Source organism: Cannabis sativa, chromosome X, assembly GCF_029168945.1.
Source record: "Cannabis sativa cultivar Pink pepper isolate KNU-18-1 chromosome X, ASM2916894v1, whole genome shotgun sequence".
NCBI classification, from domain to species: Eukaryota; Viridiplantae; Streptophyta; class Magnoliopsida; order Rosales; family Cannabaceae; genus Cannabis; species Cannabis sativa.
The window spans coordinates 48,264,551-48,281,584 of NC_083610.1; the positions used below are offsets into that span (position 1 = coordinate 48,264,551).

General features: G+C 36.7%; 2 protein-coding genes and 1 long non-coding RNA gene across 3 annotated transcripts; 1 reads left to right on the plus strand and 2 right to left on the minus strand.

The window, feature by feature from the left end:
• Window positions 1-802: 802 nt before the first annotated feature.
• LOC115718019 (protein FAR1-RELATED SEQUENCE 5-like) lies at window positions 803-3,121 on the minus strand. Its single transcript, XM_030646986.2, has one exon. The coding sequence runs from the start codon at window positions 3,119-3,121 to the stop codon at window positions 803-805; it is 2,319 nt and encodes a 772-aa protein (XP_030502846.2).
• Window positions 3,122-8,372: 5,251 nt separating this feature from the next.
• LOC133031894 (uncharacterized) lies at window positions 8,373-9,433 on the minus strand. The gene is made up of 2 exons (XR_009684941.1): window positions 8,901-9,433; window positions 8,373-8,805 (listed from the first exon to the last, which is right to left on the minus strand). It is a non-coding gene; the product is annotated as an uncharacterized LOC133031894 (long non-coding RNA).
• Window positions 9,434-14,300: 4,867 nt separating this feature from the next.
• Window positions 14,301-15,160, plus strand: LOC133031808 (uncharacterized). The gene is made up of 2 exons (XM_061105501.1): window positions 14,301-14,567; window positions 14,665-15,160. Exons 1-2 carry the CDS (start codon window positions 14,400-14,402, stop codon window positions 14,866-14,868), a joined length of 372 nt encoding a protein of 123 aa, XP_060961484.1. The 5' UTR covers window positions 14,301-14,399; the 3' UTR covers window positions 14,869-15,160.
• The last annotated feature ends 1,874 nt before the right edge of the window (window positions 15,161-17,034 follow it).

The following is a 17,034-nucleotide window of genomic DNA, read 5'->3' on the forward strand; positions in this document are numbered from 1 at the left end:
CATTTATAGTGTGGAATAATATATAGGCAGCCGATTTTGTGCCCAAATGTGCAAAACACGGATTGGAATCCGTGTACGGCAGGTAGGTCCCACGTTAGAATAGTTATAATTTTTAATTATTTATTTAAGTTGGCAACCGGTTATTCTAGGTTAGGTAACCGGTTGTAAATTTGTATTTTTAATTAAAAAAAAAAAAGGTACAATTTAATTACTGTTCACGTCAGTTAAAGTAAAAAAAAGTACAACAGCTTTACTGTTCGTGGCAGTTAATTGTACAAATATACTGTAGGCAGTGGGTCCATGTTGTCGGAGTGGGGTTATTTTGGTATTTTACATCATGTATGTAATTTTGGAATTGTAGTTGAGTACATAATATCACGTACCGAGTACATTAATTGTTTATGCATGCTGTTTAGTAAAATTAGTGTACAAAATATCACGTACCGAGTACAAAATATCACGTACAGAGTACATTCATATTTGTTTCGTAGTACATTGTTAAGAATAATTTGTTATAAATTATGAAATTATGTGTTGGTATATATTGAGTTTTAAGTTGGTGTATTATTTTTATTTTTATTATTGTGTATAAAAAAATACAATTACTATGGAAATTTTTGACCTTATAAGATTGAATTTTCTTGGGTAAAATAATTTATTTGTTCATTAATTATAAATTTGAGATTTGTTGAGATAAATACCTTAAACACGGCAAACATAACATGAAGTATATAAATGTAGAGTTTTTGAAGCAATAACTAGAGTCATAAACCTTAAAACATCAACGGTTAAAAATAGCTAGTTATATATATGAATGACCATAGTATGATTCTTGTGTGGTGGAAGGCGGTTCAGGGAAATACGCGTTGGAGTGTTCATTGAATGAGTCAGTTGTTGGTTGATTGTGTGCTGACTGTTGCCCCTGAGATCCAGTATTCTGTTGACGGTTTGGGCACCGCCGATAATCATGGCCTGATGAGCGACAAATGCGACAATGTCTTGAGTTTCTTGGGATCTGCTCCCCGTTCGGTCCTTCCCTTGGATTTCCCGTACCCTTTGTTCTCACAACTTCAGGGTCTTTAATAATGTTGGGGTTGTTACGATATCTTCCAGGTTGTGGCGTCTGTCCTTCTGGATTGGAACTCATCTCAAATTCTTCCTTGAACATTAGAGTTAGCCGTTCAATCTCTTCCTTTGCACGCGTGTACGAATCCTCTGTTTTTGCTGCATAGAAAGTCAAGTTATAAGTTAATGAGCTGAGAGATCCAAACCTAGCCATCTCATAAATGTGTTGTTGTTCTTGGGCCGGGGGGTTAAAATGTAGGTGGAGATTTGTCTTCGCGGATTTGCTCCATCGCTTCATGAGAAGAGTATTAGGTATTCTTCTGATGTTTAATCTTTTCATTGTAGCCCATAAATGTCTACAAGGGTACCCCTGACTTTCATATAGCATGCAGCTACAGTGTAGTGCTCGTTGGCCTTCACAGTAATGAACTCGGTATCGGACTTCCGGATGCTGAAACTTTCCAATGGTGTATATCTGCCACTCTCCTTCTTGCTCCTCACTTATGACAAAATAATTATTCTCTAAATCAAGCTGCTCAGCAACCTTGTGGTACATAGTTCTTGTGTAGAATTCAGCACATTGGTTGTAGTACGTGGTCAAGCATGTAGGATTAGGTGGGTGAGGTCGAGTGCATCTGCTTTTGAAGTCATTTGCAGTCTCGTTGTGTCTGAGCTTTGAGACTGTCATATCTATGGTTGTTACGAACTCGCGCAAGCAATAATTCTTCTCTAAAAATTTTTTTAGGGCTGAGTTGATCGATTCGCAACGTTGTGTGGTTCTCATTCCTGCAACGAATGAACCCCTTAAATAAGTTTCTGCCCACTGTTTTCTTGTGTCGAATGTTGTTTGGCACCATTCATTATCTGTTAGTTGTTGGGTTTCGACGACGTCTAACCATCTTGCTTCGAAATCCTCCTCCTCGTAGTAGTTGTACATTAGATCTTTAAACATTTTCAAGAAGATCGGATCTTTAACCTTTTTGGAAGCATTTGTATTGAGATGCCAAGCACATAGACGGTGTGTCACATCAGGCATGTGTTCCATGATGGCCTGTTTCATGGCCACATCTTGGTCAGTAACTACAACATTTGGCTTCTTATCTCCATGGCATTCGAGAAATTTTTGAAGTAGCCAACGATAGGATGGAAGCTTCTCGTGGAGGAGTAGAGCGAACCCGAAGATGCATGTGTTGAAATGGTGGTTTACGCCAATGAGAACAGTGAGAGGCTTATTGTACTCATTTGTCATGTAGGTGGTATCAAACCCTAGTACATCCCCAAAAGCCACATAGTCGACACGTGAGTTTCCATCTGCCCAAAATAAGTTAGCCAATCGATTCTCCTCGTCCACCTGATATACAACGAAGAAATTTGGATCCCTCTCTGCGAGACAATCAAGAAATCCCAACGCTCCTTCCGAGTCCGTCTCTATCTTTTCTTCTCGCTTGGCACCAGCAACCCTGTTGTAGACATCTCGAAGTTGACATGGCATTCTCTCGTAACCTCCACTTTGCAAAGCAACATGAGACATTATGTTGGCAGTTTTAATTCCAACTGAGTTCATCGACCTAACTTGGGCAAGCAAGCCATCGGACACTACTCGGTATGATCTCAAAAATTGTACCTCACTTGATGAAGCGAGGTCGTGATTGTGTATTGTGCTGAACTCTTTGCATTTCCAAGTGTTAGATGGTTGTGTGAGTAAAATACGTAATGCTGCCTGACATCCGGTTCTAGTGACATCATGAGGTCTCTTTTTTCTTTGTGTTTCCGTTATTGTGATTCTTTTGTAACCCTCGGAACAACAAACCCACCTGCGCATTACGATGACTCCGTGAGAACGTCGTACATCATCTTTTCTTGTGCCGAAACCCATCCGTTTCGCATACATTTCGTAGAATGCTTCCCATTTTCCCAGTTTGTCGAGACTCTTGCCTAGGACGTCACATATTTGAATCTCATTCACTGGTTTTGTGATGTTTAGCTCTGTTGTTATGCTTTCCCATTCGTAGGTTTGTTCCTCATTCATGTTCTCTGCCTGAGACTCGGCCTCCATATTGTATCTGTTTGAATTAACAAATTAAATGATAAAGTTAATAGGTAAGGAATGGTTTTCGAGAAAGATAAAAAAAAAGGACTTACTGATAAGTAACCAATTGTTCCTTCGACGTTAATGTACTGGAGTGGAGTTACAGTGTTCGATTGTTATTGATATCGAAGAATTAGAGATGAAGACTAAGGGAAAGATAGTGGTGAGTCGATTTAAATTAGATTTTATGAGATTGAATGCCTCAGATTGTAGAGTAATATGGGTTGGTGATCACATTTAAGTGTGTTGGGCTGATATTAATGGGCCTCTCAAATATTGGAAACTCTATTCCACTCTCTTCGTACGTTTGAACAGTAAAATAGTACAATTACATTTACTTTTGAATAAATTAATTGGAAAATAATGTTATTGTATGATTTTTGGGTTTAGATATTTTGTTGAGTTGTATGGGTTGGTGGTAACATTTAAAATTGTTGGGCTTATATGAATGGGCCTTTACCAACCTTTTTTAATGAATTAAACCACTTCGTACGTCAGGATAAAAGTAATAGTACATTTTTGTATTTCTGGACAATAAAGATTGAAAAGTAAGGATGTTTTTTTTTTGTATGAATTGATGACATTTTTTAGTAGAATGGGTAGTTTCTCCCATTTATATATGTTGGGCTGATATTAATGGGCCATTCACCTACATCTTCTTATGAATTAAACCGTCGTTGTACGTTAGAACGATGCGAAGTAGTACATTAGGTTTTCTCGGGAAAACGGGATTGATGAATAATGTTGACATTTGACCATACTACGTACGCCTACACGTGTATTTAACTGTGTAATTCAGAAATTTAACCACCCCTCTTTTGACACATCAGATGTGCCCAATGGAGTACATCCCAGTTGAGTACAGCTAACTAAAAAACGTACTGTAGGGTTATTCTCCACGACTTATATAACACACTTGAGACGTTTTCCAATCCAAATTTTTCAAGTTTATAGAGAAATTAACTTGTAATTTAGTTATTAGCATTACATATATCAAGTATGAGTTCGAGTCCACACTGGGTTATTTTCAATGGACCAAATGAAGGTATCTATAGTAGGTACGAAGACGCTGTAAGCAAAAACACTAATTCTGATGCGTCCATAAAAATAATTCGTTATGAATCTTTCATAGAAGCTTTCTCTGCTTTATGTCTACATGGAGAGACGGGACAATGCTTCAATGGGCAGCAAGTTAGACAACTTTGCTGTGTTAATGAGTTTCCCTGCATGTGGGATTCTGATGATGATAATGATGAAGAGGCTATCCTGAATTCTGTTTCCTCACTGTTTGATGAGGGTGAATGCTCTGGTGCAAATAAATCACCCGAACAGGACAACATGAATGATTCGACTGACAAAGGTGAGGACCGAAATGGAGATGATGTAGAAGTTGGGGACAAAGAAGGAGTGGATACTTCTCCAAAAAACAGTAAATGATGCTTTGTGTTAGTGTCCAAGTTATGTTATTTTATATTTTGATGCTATAATGTACTATCAGTATTTGTTATGAAATCTGTACTTCGGTTTATTTTGCAGTATTAATGTCACTTTCCTCATTAATTAATTGTGGAATTAAAAGTGAAGTGAATCATTGTGAAATCACAACTGCAAACAGAAAGAAAATAGACTTAAAATAATATAGTAGAGTTACACACAACTATATATATAATGGAGGTAAGTTCTTCAATCTCATTAAATGGCATAACAAAAAGTTGATAGAACGGCCATATGAGATGAGTTGTAACAAAAGTACACTACATATATATAAAATACCACGATTGAAACCGAACGGATGTTCAATCAAGTTCTATAACTTGAGGGAACTTCCGTTGAGACGGAGGGCTATTGTCTCTGAACGGGGACTTTGGTCGTGAAGGAGTTTCTCTTGGAGTAGTGATTGGTGATTCTTGTTTTACATGAAGTGGGTAGTGGGGTATGGACACCTCGGTGTAGTCGAGAATGTCATCCATGATACCCTCTAATTTTTGTCTTGAAGTGTTGGCTTCTTGCATGAAGTGGGCTGTATGGTACAGGTGTTCCGCCAGTTTGTACGACTCCTGCTTGGCCTCCGTGGCTCGTGAATGAGCCTTCCTTGTCAGCTTTTCGTGTTCGTGGAGAACAGACTCCAGCCTTGCACAGTTTGGACATCCTGACATGGAGGCTGAACGGAGTCTTGGACTCCGTGACGGTGTACCTACGGGTCTTGTGGAAGAGAAAGGATGCGGTGGGGATTTTGGAGGACTTGTTTCAAAAGGGTTGAAGTTTTGGTAAGGGTCCATTTGATTTAGGAAATAGTAAAACGGGGTTTCAAAATAAATGCTTAGTTTGTAAAACCTAACCTTTACTTATATAGTGGTTTGGTGGGTTGATGTACACGTAATTCGGTTCATGTAATTTAATAATGGATTTTTTTTTTCCCAATTAAACCATTTAATAGTTAATAAATTTTGACAATGGTAATATCCACTTACGACAATCTAAAAAATCCCAATTTACCCATTTAGATAACCAATGTTAATAGAGTGAATCAAATCCAAACAAAATCTAAGTAATATAAAAAAAGTACTATGTGATGTGACATTTTTCTATTAAAAAGAATAGTACGTACGGTTTTTTGATTTAAATAATAATTTCCAGATTTGAAGTAAAAAAAAAATGTCACATCACCATCTTGAAATAATAAGTACATGGTTTAAATGGTGAAATAAAAAATGTGATATGACATCCACTCATTTCAGTAGTCAATAATTTATTAACATTTCACTTGTCCAAATTTTAATAACAAAAATGTGATATTAGTATATTACAGCCCAACAAATATTAAATCTCCTTAAGTAATATACCTAGGTTTCGTGTTTGCATATAGTATCTTAATTAACTCAAATCAGGGAATCCCATGAGATCTGCATGTACTGAATTTGATTTGACGTTACACTGTGACATCTCTGACGTACGTTATTTAAAGCATATGAAATATTCCATTTAACGTCAGTGAGTACACTGTAGGACGTAGACAGAAAATTAAATATTGATAAGACGAATTGGTTTTTTTAGTGAGTATGCAGAAATTAAAATTAGAGGAAATTAATAGTCCATACTTGGGTAAGAAGATTACAATATTTGGACAATTTTGAAATAATTCCCAACAATATAAGAATGTGGACTATTAAGAATGGGTAGTAGTCCAAATTTAGTACAACTCGTAAATAGGAAATGGTTGAAACTGTATTAAAATAAGTATTTTACGAATAAATATGTACGAAATTATAGTTTACATTTGACAACAACTTCTAATTATCTCATTAAATTCAAATATTGAGTAAACATAATTGCACCATACTGTATTTACGGTGTGACGTACTGTGCACGTATATTGATGTACTTTATTTTCAAACTTGAACTTATTGAGATATGGGAGATCCATCTTCTGCCGTACATTGAAATACGTCACAAATATATTTGCTAATTAATTTTTGGGAACCACATTACAATTTTTCACATATTTATTTAAACATTACAAATTTCCAATATTAAAAGTGAACACCCAACTACCATTACCATTAAGATGTTATGAATCCGTGTTGGTAAAATTAATATTAAATATTTTCATTTAAAACCTGATTTGACTAGACTGTACACCCTATCAATCAAGATGACTTTGTCAATGCATTGGAAAAAGACATTTGGAAAATCCAACCCAAATTGTGAAGTGAGTTCAAATTTCAAATTAAATAATATTTAAAAATAATAATTAATAATTTCAAAGGTATTACTAATTACTTGATAGTAATTATATGTCATTATTTCACTAATTTTGTACCATTAATCCGTATAAGGTCACAACATTAGGGTGTACCATCTACTTTGAAAACCCTAGCTCATCCACTTATTTTATTTTGGAATTATTTTTTAAAATCTGACATTGCAAGTGTTGTTCGTAACTTATTGGAAATAGTGAAACTCAATGGCACATATTGAGTGAACATATTTCCATTCCAAATAAAATTTAAGTTTACAGTTACAAAGACATACACAATAGAACAGAATTTGTACATAACTTAGTTGTATCCCAAAATAAATTAATTAGGATGTTTTTTACACTGAAAAATGTAGGTTGTATTGAGATATACTATAATATCAGTACTATTATCACATGATGCTTTATCTGACTCAAGACTTTAGTTTTCCACCCCGCGTGTCGATTTTCGTCCAAGAAAGTTTGGCGCACCGACGGCTGTGTCAAATATGATTACACTCATCCGCCGATGGCCTTGTGGACTACGGGAGGTTGGGTAGGTTCGGTTGGGTGGGAGATTTGGCGGCGTCTCAAGTAGTTCCCTCCAGCCTAATCCACCAGTCCGAACACTTCGTCAACATTACCTGAATATACATGTAGCGCGTACATAAAATTTCTAAGAATCAATTTGTAATAATATAATATTGAAAAAAAGTAGACAAAAATAGTTGAGTTATTACCCAGATTTATTATGAGATGATTGATTGAATTGCTGAAATTTCCTTAATGCATCTACAACACACGGTTGTATTGCATACCAATCCTTCTGTTTACACATCTTCACTTCGGTGCAACAACAATACATAATTTATTTTTTTCATATATTATCCCTACACATATGTGTACAGGAAGGGAGTGAGTTCTCTAGGAAAGAGAACAATACTAAATTGAGGTGTGAAGGAGTAAGGACAGGTAGAGGGGTATATATAGTACTTGTGGATGTGATTGTGTTGTGTAGTCTTTTCAAAAATTAAAAAATAATAATTAATAGAAACTAGTACGGCTAAAGATGGGGTGATATGACACCAATACAAACCTGATTTTGTCAATGCATTGAAAACCGTTACTTCAACATACCCAACCAACTAATAAATTTTCCTTAGAAGACGTAATTTGAACCAACCTATTGACCGGTTTTGTTATGGTTTGGTTCAGTTTGTACGTGTAAGAAATTAGTACAATTTGTGAGAGAAAAAGTTGTTATTAGTTTGTATTTGAATTCTAATGTCCAATAATCAGTTGACATGTGTAGGATGTATTACCTTCTTTAATAAAATAAAAAATAGTTATTTAAATATACAAACCTTTGAAGTCAATATGAATGAAAATAATGTGTGTCATTTAAATATACATTTTGAATTTTCACTGGGTTAATATCAAAGAAACTTAATGTTAATAGAATCTCAAACAGTACATACGATGTGACATATAACTATGTAAAACTCAGCTAAGTACGTTTTTACAATAAAATAATAATTTCAACACTTAAAGTAAACAACAAATCCTTCAAAACCCTAAAAAACAATTTTAAATAAATGAGGAAGACCTTTTTGTATTTTAAAATAATAAACATTTTAATAATATTTTCCCATCAATCCATATACGGTCAAATCAGTAGGTTGTACATGAGGAAGCAATTTGACCTAAGACTGTAAAAAACGCTGACATTCGCCTCCCGCATATCTTTTCTTCAAGAGTCTGGCGCACCGTTGTGTCAAATATAATAACACTCATTCCTCGGTCGCCTTGTGCACTCGGGAGGTTAAGGTTCGGTAGGATGACATATTTGGGTGGCCGTTTTGGAAGTAGTTCCCGCCACCCTAGTCCACCCATCCCAAACCTTCGTCAACATTTCCTGAATACACATGTACCACATACATAAAATTTTTAAGAAACAATTTGTAATAATATAATATTGAAATAAATAGACATAAAGAGTTGAGTTATTACCAAAATTTGTTATGAGATGATTTATTGAATTGCTGAAATTCCCTTGATGCACCTACAACACACGGTTGCAGTGCATACCAATCCTTCTGTTTGCACATCTTCACTTTGGTGCAACAACAATACATAATTTATTTTTTTAATATATTATACACACGTCTACATATAGGGAGTGAGTTCTGTAGGGTAGAAAACACTACGAAATTGTGAAGGAGTAAGGAGAGGGAGAGGGGTATATATAGTACTTGTGGATGTGATTGTTGAGTGTAGTCTTGACAAAAATTTAAAAATAATAATTAATAATATAACCCTAGGTACGGCTACAAATAACCTAAAGCTATTTATTTGACTTTTTCAATCCCTTGAAAAACGTAGTATCAACAAACCCAACCCCCTACTAACTTTTCCTTGGAAGACGTAATTGGAACCAATATGCATGCTCGGTGACAACATTGAATTGGTTCACTGTGCTAAACAAAAATTATGTATTTAAATAAGGTAAATGTTGCTCCCATTGTTATCACATGTAGCAACAAATATCCTAATTGCGTACATTACAAAGATTTTTTGTTCTTTTGTAGGACAAATATGAAGAATTTAGTACATTGAGAGCATAGGGTAAATTTATAGTATACCCCTTAAGGGGTTGTATTTGTTTTAGCATTCAGGACAACTTTTAGTGAACTATTTTTCCATAATTGCGTACATTACAATTATTGAAAATTTTTAGAAATTTTGGAATAGTATATAGTGTAAAAAATAAGGTTTAAATATTTAGTTGAATATACGACTGTTTTTTCTTATACGTGTGGTAAATAACTATTTGAGCTTTATTTTCGGTACTGTAAACTATTAAAAATTTTTTGAAAATTTTATATATGGTCCTAAATAAGTACATCGTATGCGATTATGAAAAAAAAAAAAGACCAAAAATTTTTGGGTGATTCTACAATGCACCCCCTTAAAAGGGGTGCAGTAATGCACCCTTACCTATTTCGACATTGAGAATAAATTTGAAGTGTAATTTTTTTTCATATTCATATTCGTTTACGTTATAGTTAATTAAGATATTCTATAAAATTGTGACAAATTCGGAATAATTTACAATATAGAAAGTAGTGTTCAAACAATCTATTTCACACGCTTATAAAATAAAATAGTCACGTGTGCAACACACTTTTTGAATCCTATTTTTCGGCGTGTTAAAATTTTTCAAATTTCTTAAAATTTTACAGGATATCTTAAATAGAAATAACGTACACGACCATAAGAAAAAATTTGACTAGAAAATTATTTAGATTCTAAAACAAATATGGTGCATCAATATATTCATTTAAAAAGGAGTGGTGTATTGTAAAATTTTCCAAAACTTTTTTAGATGCCGAAATAGATAGCACGTCTACCAGAACGATATTGATACAATTCTAAACAAAATTGTTTTAGTATAAAAGCATAAATAATCATTGGCCCAATCATTGGCCCATTTATGAGCTTTTGAGTTTTGAAATAGTCAATTTTCTATCAAGAAATATATATTTAAAAAAAAAGCAATTAATATAGATATACATTTAAAAATCAAAATGTGAGGAGGGGCCATGGTCCCAGCAACATAGTACCGCCATTGATTACAATAATTTTTTGAATACTATATAAATATAGATATTTAATAACAAAACTGTATAATGTTATGAATACAATAGTACTTTAAGACAAGAAGTGACTCTAGTTGTTGACCGAGGTTTTCGGCAACTAATAAAATATGAATATAATAATGAGCTATAAGAAAGCGAGATGAAGACTTTTTACGTGGTTGGGGCGTTAATGAGCCTTAGTCCACGAGCCACTGATATTTATGGATGTTTTAATACAGCTCTTACACTTGGGAGAATGTTTGTCTCTTTAATACAAAGAATGTTCTTGGTGAGTTTTTTCTCTGTTTGCTCTTAAGCAGCCAAGATTCTCCGACCCCATTAAATGAGCTTTGAGGGGGTATTTATAGTGTTTGAGTGGGGCAATCCCTAGAGTTGTACTTACACATGTGTCTGTAAGTATCCATAAAGTTGGGCATTTCCGATGAATATACCATGGGTGATGCATGGTGAAATCCCTAGGTGCTGTAGGGTTTTTATGGAGAATGTCCTTTTTTTCTTATGATTGACGTGACTCTTCGCAGAGTAGCCGTCGCTAGACTTAAATGATCATTACTGTAGAATAGTGAATCCGGTACGCTTCATGATGAACTGAGTACACACCCCAGTAACAGTGTGAGTGCTACGAAAGGTTGACTGCCGCTCATTAGAACCCTAGCCCGAGAGGACGTTCAGTGAGTTGATCCTGAGGATAGTGACTCTGCTACGCAAATGCTAACCTGAGTACTTACTGTGACTCGCATTAACCAGAAAACACCGCCCGTAACGTGTGAGTGATGTGAAAGGTTGACCGCCGCTCGTTAGAACCCTAGCCCGAGAGGACGTTCGGTGAGTTGATCCCGAGGATAGTGACTCGCTACACCAATGCTAACTCGAGTACTTACTGTGACTCGCATTAACCAGAAAACACCCCAGTAACAATGTGAGTGCTACGAAAGGTTGACTGCCGCTCGTTAGAACCCTAGCCCGAGAGGACGTTCAGTGAGTTGATCCTGAGGATAGTGACTCTGCTACACCAATGCTAACCTGAGTACTTACTGTGACTCGCATTAACCAGAAAACACCCCAGTAACAGTGTGAGTGCTGTGAAAGGTTGACTGCCGCTCATTAGAACCCTAGCCCGAGAGGACGTTCAGTGAGTTGATCCTGAGGATAGTGACTCTGCTACACCAATGCTAACCTGAGTACTTACTGTGACTCGCATTAACCAGAAAACACCCCAGTAACAGTGTGAGTGCTACGAAAGGTTGACTGCCGCTCATTAGAACCCTAGCCCGAGAGGACGTTCAGTGAGTTGATCCTGAGGATAGTGACTCTGCTACGCAAATGCTAACCTGAGTACTTACTGTGACTCGCATTAACCAGAAAACACCGCCTGTAACAGTGTGAGTGATGTGAAAGGTTGACTGCCGCTCGTTAGAACCCTAGCCCGAGAGGACGTTCAGTGAGTTGATCCTGAGGATAGTGACTCTGCTACACCAATGCTAACCTGAGTACTTACTGTGACTCGCATTAACCAGAAAACACCCCAGTAACAGTGTGAGTGCTACGAAAGGTTGACTGCCGCTCGTTAGAACCCTAGCCCGAGAGGACGTTCAGTGAGTTGATCCTGAGGATAGTGACTCTGCTACACCAATGCTAACCTGAGTACTTACTGTGACTCGCATTAACCAGAAAACACCCCAGTAACAGTGTGAGTGCTACGAAAGGTTGACTGCCGCTCGTTAGAACCCTAGCCCGAGAGGACGTTCAGTGAGTTGATCCTGAGGATAGTGACTCGCTACACCAATGCTAACCTGAGTACTTACTGTGACTCGCATTAACCAAAAAACACCGCCTGTAATGAAGGTGAGTGCCTTTGTGAAAGGTTGATCGCCGCTCATTAGAACCCTAGCCCGAGAGGACGTTCGGTGAGTTGATCACGAGGATAGTGACTCGCTACACCAATGCTAACACAGTACTTACTGTGACTCGCATTAACCAGAAAACACCGCCTGTAACAGTGTGAGTGCTACGAAAGGTTGACTGCCGCTCATTAGAACCCTAGCCCGAGAGGACGTTCAGTGAGTTGATCCTGAGGATAGTGACTCTGCTACGCAAATGCTAACACAGTACTTACCGTGACTCGCATTAACCGAGAAAACACCCCGTAACGGTGTGAGTGCTACGAAAGGTTGCGCTCGTTAGAACCCTAGCCCGAGAGGACGTTCAGTGAGTTGATCATGAGGATAGTGACTCTGCTACACCAATGCTAACACGAGTACTTACCGTGACTCGCATTAACCGAAAACACCCCGACGAATGTGAGTGCTACGAAAGGTTGACCGCCGCTCGTTAGAACCCTAGCCCGAGAGGACGTTCAGTGAGTTGATCCTGAGGATAGTGACTCTGCTACACCAATGCTAACCTGAGTACTTACTGTGACTCGCATTAACCAAAAACACCGCCGTAAGCAAAGTGTGAGTGCTGTGAAAGGTTGACTGCCGCTCATTAGAACCCTAGCCCGAGAGGACGTTCAGTGAGTTGATCCTGAGGATAGTGACTCTGCTACACCAATGCTAACCTGAGTACTTACTGTGACTCGCATTAACCAGAAAACACCGCCTGTAACAGTGTGAGTGCTACGAAAGGTTGACTGCCGCTCCTTAGAACCCTAGCCCGAGAGGACGTTCAGTGAGTTGATCCTGAGGATAGTGACTCTGCTACCCCAATGCTAACCTGAGTACTTACTGTGACTCGCATTAACCAGAAAACACCGCCTGTAACAGTGTGAGTGCTACGAAAGGTTGACTGCCGCTCATTAGAACCCTAGCCCGAGAGGACGTTCGGTGAGTTGATCCCGAGGATAGTGACTCGCTACACCAATGCTAACACGAGTACTTACCGTGACTCGCATTAACTCCGTGTGTCGAGATGCGATAGTAACGGGATGTTCATTGTTACCATAACGAACCCCCCGTGAAGAATTGTAAATTTGTCAAAAATATTCCAACATGTAATTTTCGGCTTCATGACGGAGATGCGATAGTAACAGGATGTTCACTGTAGACAACATTATTTTTTTTTATATATAATATTAAAAAAAACTACATAATTATAAAGAAATATTAATCAAGACTTTTATAAATGTATTTGTTTGTATTTTTATATCATTAAGTGTGGTAATAATATATTCGGGTGTTTGCAGTGTCGGTAGTGTAGTTTTTGACCCTTTTTTTTTTAACCAATCCATACATGCGGTTTTTCCAATTTCTCAAACCGCAGTCGCACCGCGAAACTAAAAATCGCAGAACTCGCACTGCGGAAAATGGTGCGATGCGATCGTTTTTTCCATTTGGACTATTACCAATAATTAAACTATCACAAATACAACAAAACTTGAGTAACAATTGTGAAAAATTAAATTTCAATCAACGTAAATTAAAATATTTAATGTTTACTAATATTGGCATCCCTACTAATATTATTTAATGGATTTAACAAATATTTAGTAATGTAATATGGGACGTACACTGTTCAATTGATGGACCTTGTCAATTCACACAACACTAAAATATTATTTTAAAAGAAAGGAGTTGAGACATGACATGATACGCTTCCCAACGAAACAATCAGCCATGCCCTATTATGTTGTACGAATTAGGTTTTGAAATTGGGGTTTATTTTGGCACCAAGATTGATAATGTTAGAAAACTTTTTAAAAAAATTCATTTTCCCACCACTAACTCATTTGGAACAGCCTATATATAAACAGGTGCCCCCTTTACTTGTGAGTGACACACATTATCTCCACCATAGTTAGAAAAAAAAAAAAAATTTGTACACCTCACTCAGAAATTATAGTACATCGCACATGGTGGCTGGTGGTGGAGAAGACTCATGCGGGTTCGATGGGGGTGGTCCGCCTTGGAGAAATTCACTTCAGGGACACCCCCATTGCTACTGTGGTGATCTAGCTTATGTTTGGACTTCTAGTAGTAGAGCAAATCCTGGTCGTCGATTCTTCGGATGTCCACACTATGTAAGAGTTTTGTCTTTTTAGATTCAAAAGTACTTCTCATTTATGTTTTCTGTACTTAGGCAGCCATGATAAACTAATAGGGTTATTTTCAACTCAGGAGAACGATGAAAGTCGAGGATGTGATTACTTTTGTTGGATCGATAAATCACATGGTAAGAGAAGTACAGATGCTACACCTGGATTGCGAAACCAAATCAAGATTTTCGAAGAAGATAAGAAACGCAATGAGAATGTTATTAGAAAATTAATTTTTATCATTTTTATTTGCCTTCTCATCATTGTCCAACTTATATTGCGTTGAAGATATGGGTTGTCCCAAAATGCAAATGTTTTGTATGTCTTATGTTCTCAAAACTTGTTTAACTTAATTGTGTAGATCTTAATAGAACCGTGTGGATGATGACGAAAATTTCATTTGGTATGAAGTACCCACAACGTTCTCAAAATTTTATGTTTTCTACATTTCTAATTTCTGTAGCAAATTTCGTCAATGGGTTCAATGTGAAGTTGCAAAATTGTATATTATTCACATCTTCGTATTTGTTATGTGAAGTAGCGCAATGAGAATGTTCTATATTCCATATTTTTCCTCATTACTATGTTATGAAAAACCATATTTAAGGGGGCTATTGTTTATTTACATTTGGTTAGAGTAATGGTACATTTGGTTAGAGTAATGGGAGTTGATATGGTATGGTTTCAATCTTTTTTTTTTTAAATGTTCTCAAAACTCAGTTTAAAGTTGAATGACTACAAAGATTTGGTAACTAACATCAAACAATTAACAAGTGACCTTTGTCGTTATTTGTAATGTCATAGTACATGTGTTTTGAAAATACGGTTTAAGGAAAAATCGGTTTAAAGTTTAATGACTACAAAGATTTGGTAAGATTAGGCAAGTAACATGATTTCCTTCAAATAATTAAGAAGAAGTCACCTCTTCACCAAAAAAACAAATAAAGAAAATTAAGAAGTCACCTTTGTTTTACGGTTAAATAATTTACGTGAAGTACGATTGACTACTTTCAAGTATGGGTACATTGTAAGAGTTGTTATGGTATGAGTACAAAGATTTGCTAAGTATGGTTTAATATATTGTCAAAACTAAAATAAACACAAGTCCGTCAACATAATAACCGATTCCAAACGTGAACTAATAAAAACGGATGTCTAAATCCAAATGCTCCGAAATCCAAACTAAACAACACACAAATAACACAACCTATGCTCCCAAATCCAAACTACACAACACACTAATCACACGACCTATTAATAACACAACCTATTAATAACACAAGTGTTTTTCACACACTATTCACCATATGAAATCTTAGTCTTGGTAGACTGAAGCCTAGGGGAGGCTCTTGACGGGGGAAACATGTTTGCATTGCGAGACTTCGCCGTGCGGAACCGAGGATCGCGTGGAGACTTTGACGGACTACGCAAAGGGGCGAGGACGATGCAAATGAGCTGCCTTGTGCAGGCCTACGATCTTCAACCACTTTGGTACGAATTTCATTTTGTTCATCGGTTATGATCCTCGCGGCGATTTCCAAACGTGCCTCAACCGGTGAAACGTGCCACAATACAGAAACAAAAACAAAAACTTAGAAAATGTAATTAACTCTAATCAACTTCACAGTAAAACACCGAATAAAATTTAAATTACACAACGTTAATCTCAATCAAACTTGCGTAGTACATTCTGAAATATTTAAAAAGTGGTATACCTCATCAACTACTTCTTCCTCATTGGCCACAGCGTCCATGTACTTCATGACGTATACTCCGCAATCTCGGTCATTGTCTTGTTGAGGAAGCCCGCGATCTTTCCTGTCAATTACGAAATCCACGAAAGTCACATTCTTCGACCTATTCTCCTCAAACAAAAGGTCCAACGTCGACAAGCGCAAAGGTATACAATTAGTTAGAGTCAAGTACACAATGAGTTATTCACATCAAACAATGAAACTTTGCAAGTTGACCATTTCTTTCGTAGCCTCCACACGATACTTCTCATTCATTGCGGTGTGTAGGGAGTCCATAAATGAGACAACCTTCGACTTCATATTTACTTCGGCACCAAACCAATGTGGTGCACCTTCTAGAGTCAACACCGGCACAAACATCTACAATTGAATAGAGGAACAATAAAGTCAAAAATAAATTGAAATTACAGACCATATAGATATTCGACACTACAATGACCAATATGCATCGCTAACATATCTCACTTTTCAAAATTACAATTAAGAACGACCATGTGTATATGATGAAGTACCTTGACGCATTTTTCGAAGTTGTCTTCGTAAAACGGTTTGACCACTCCGGTCTTTCGCAATCCTCTTCACATTAAACGAACCGAGAGTTTTTTTCGCAAAAGCATTGTTCATCTTCTCAAGTAACGAAATTACAACCAAACCGAATTACAAAATTTAAAATAAGTCAGACAAAGCAAAGCAATTAC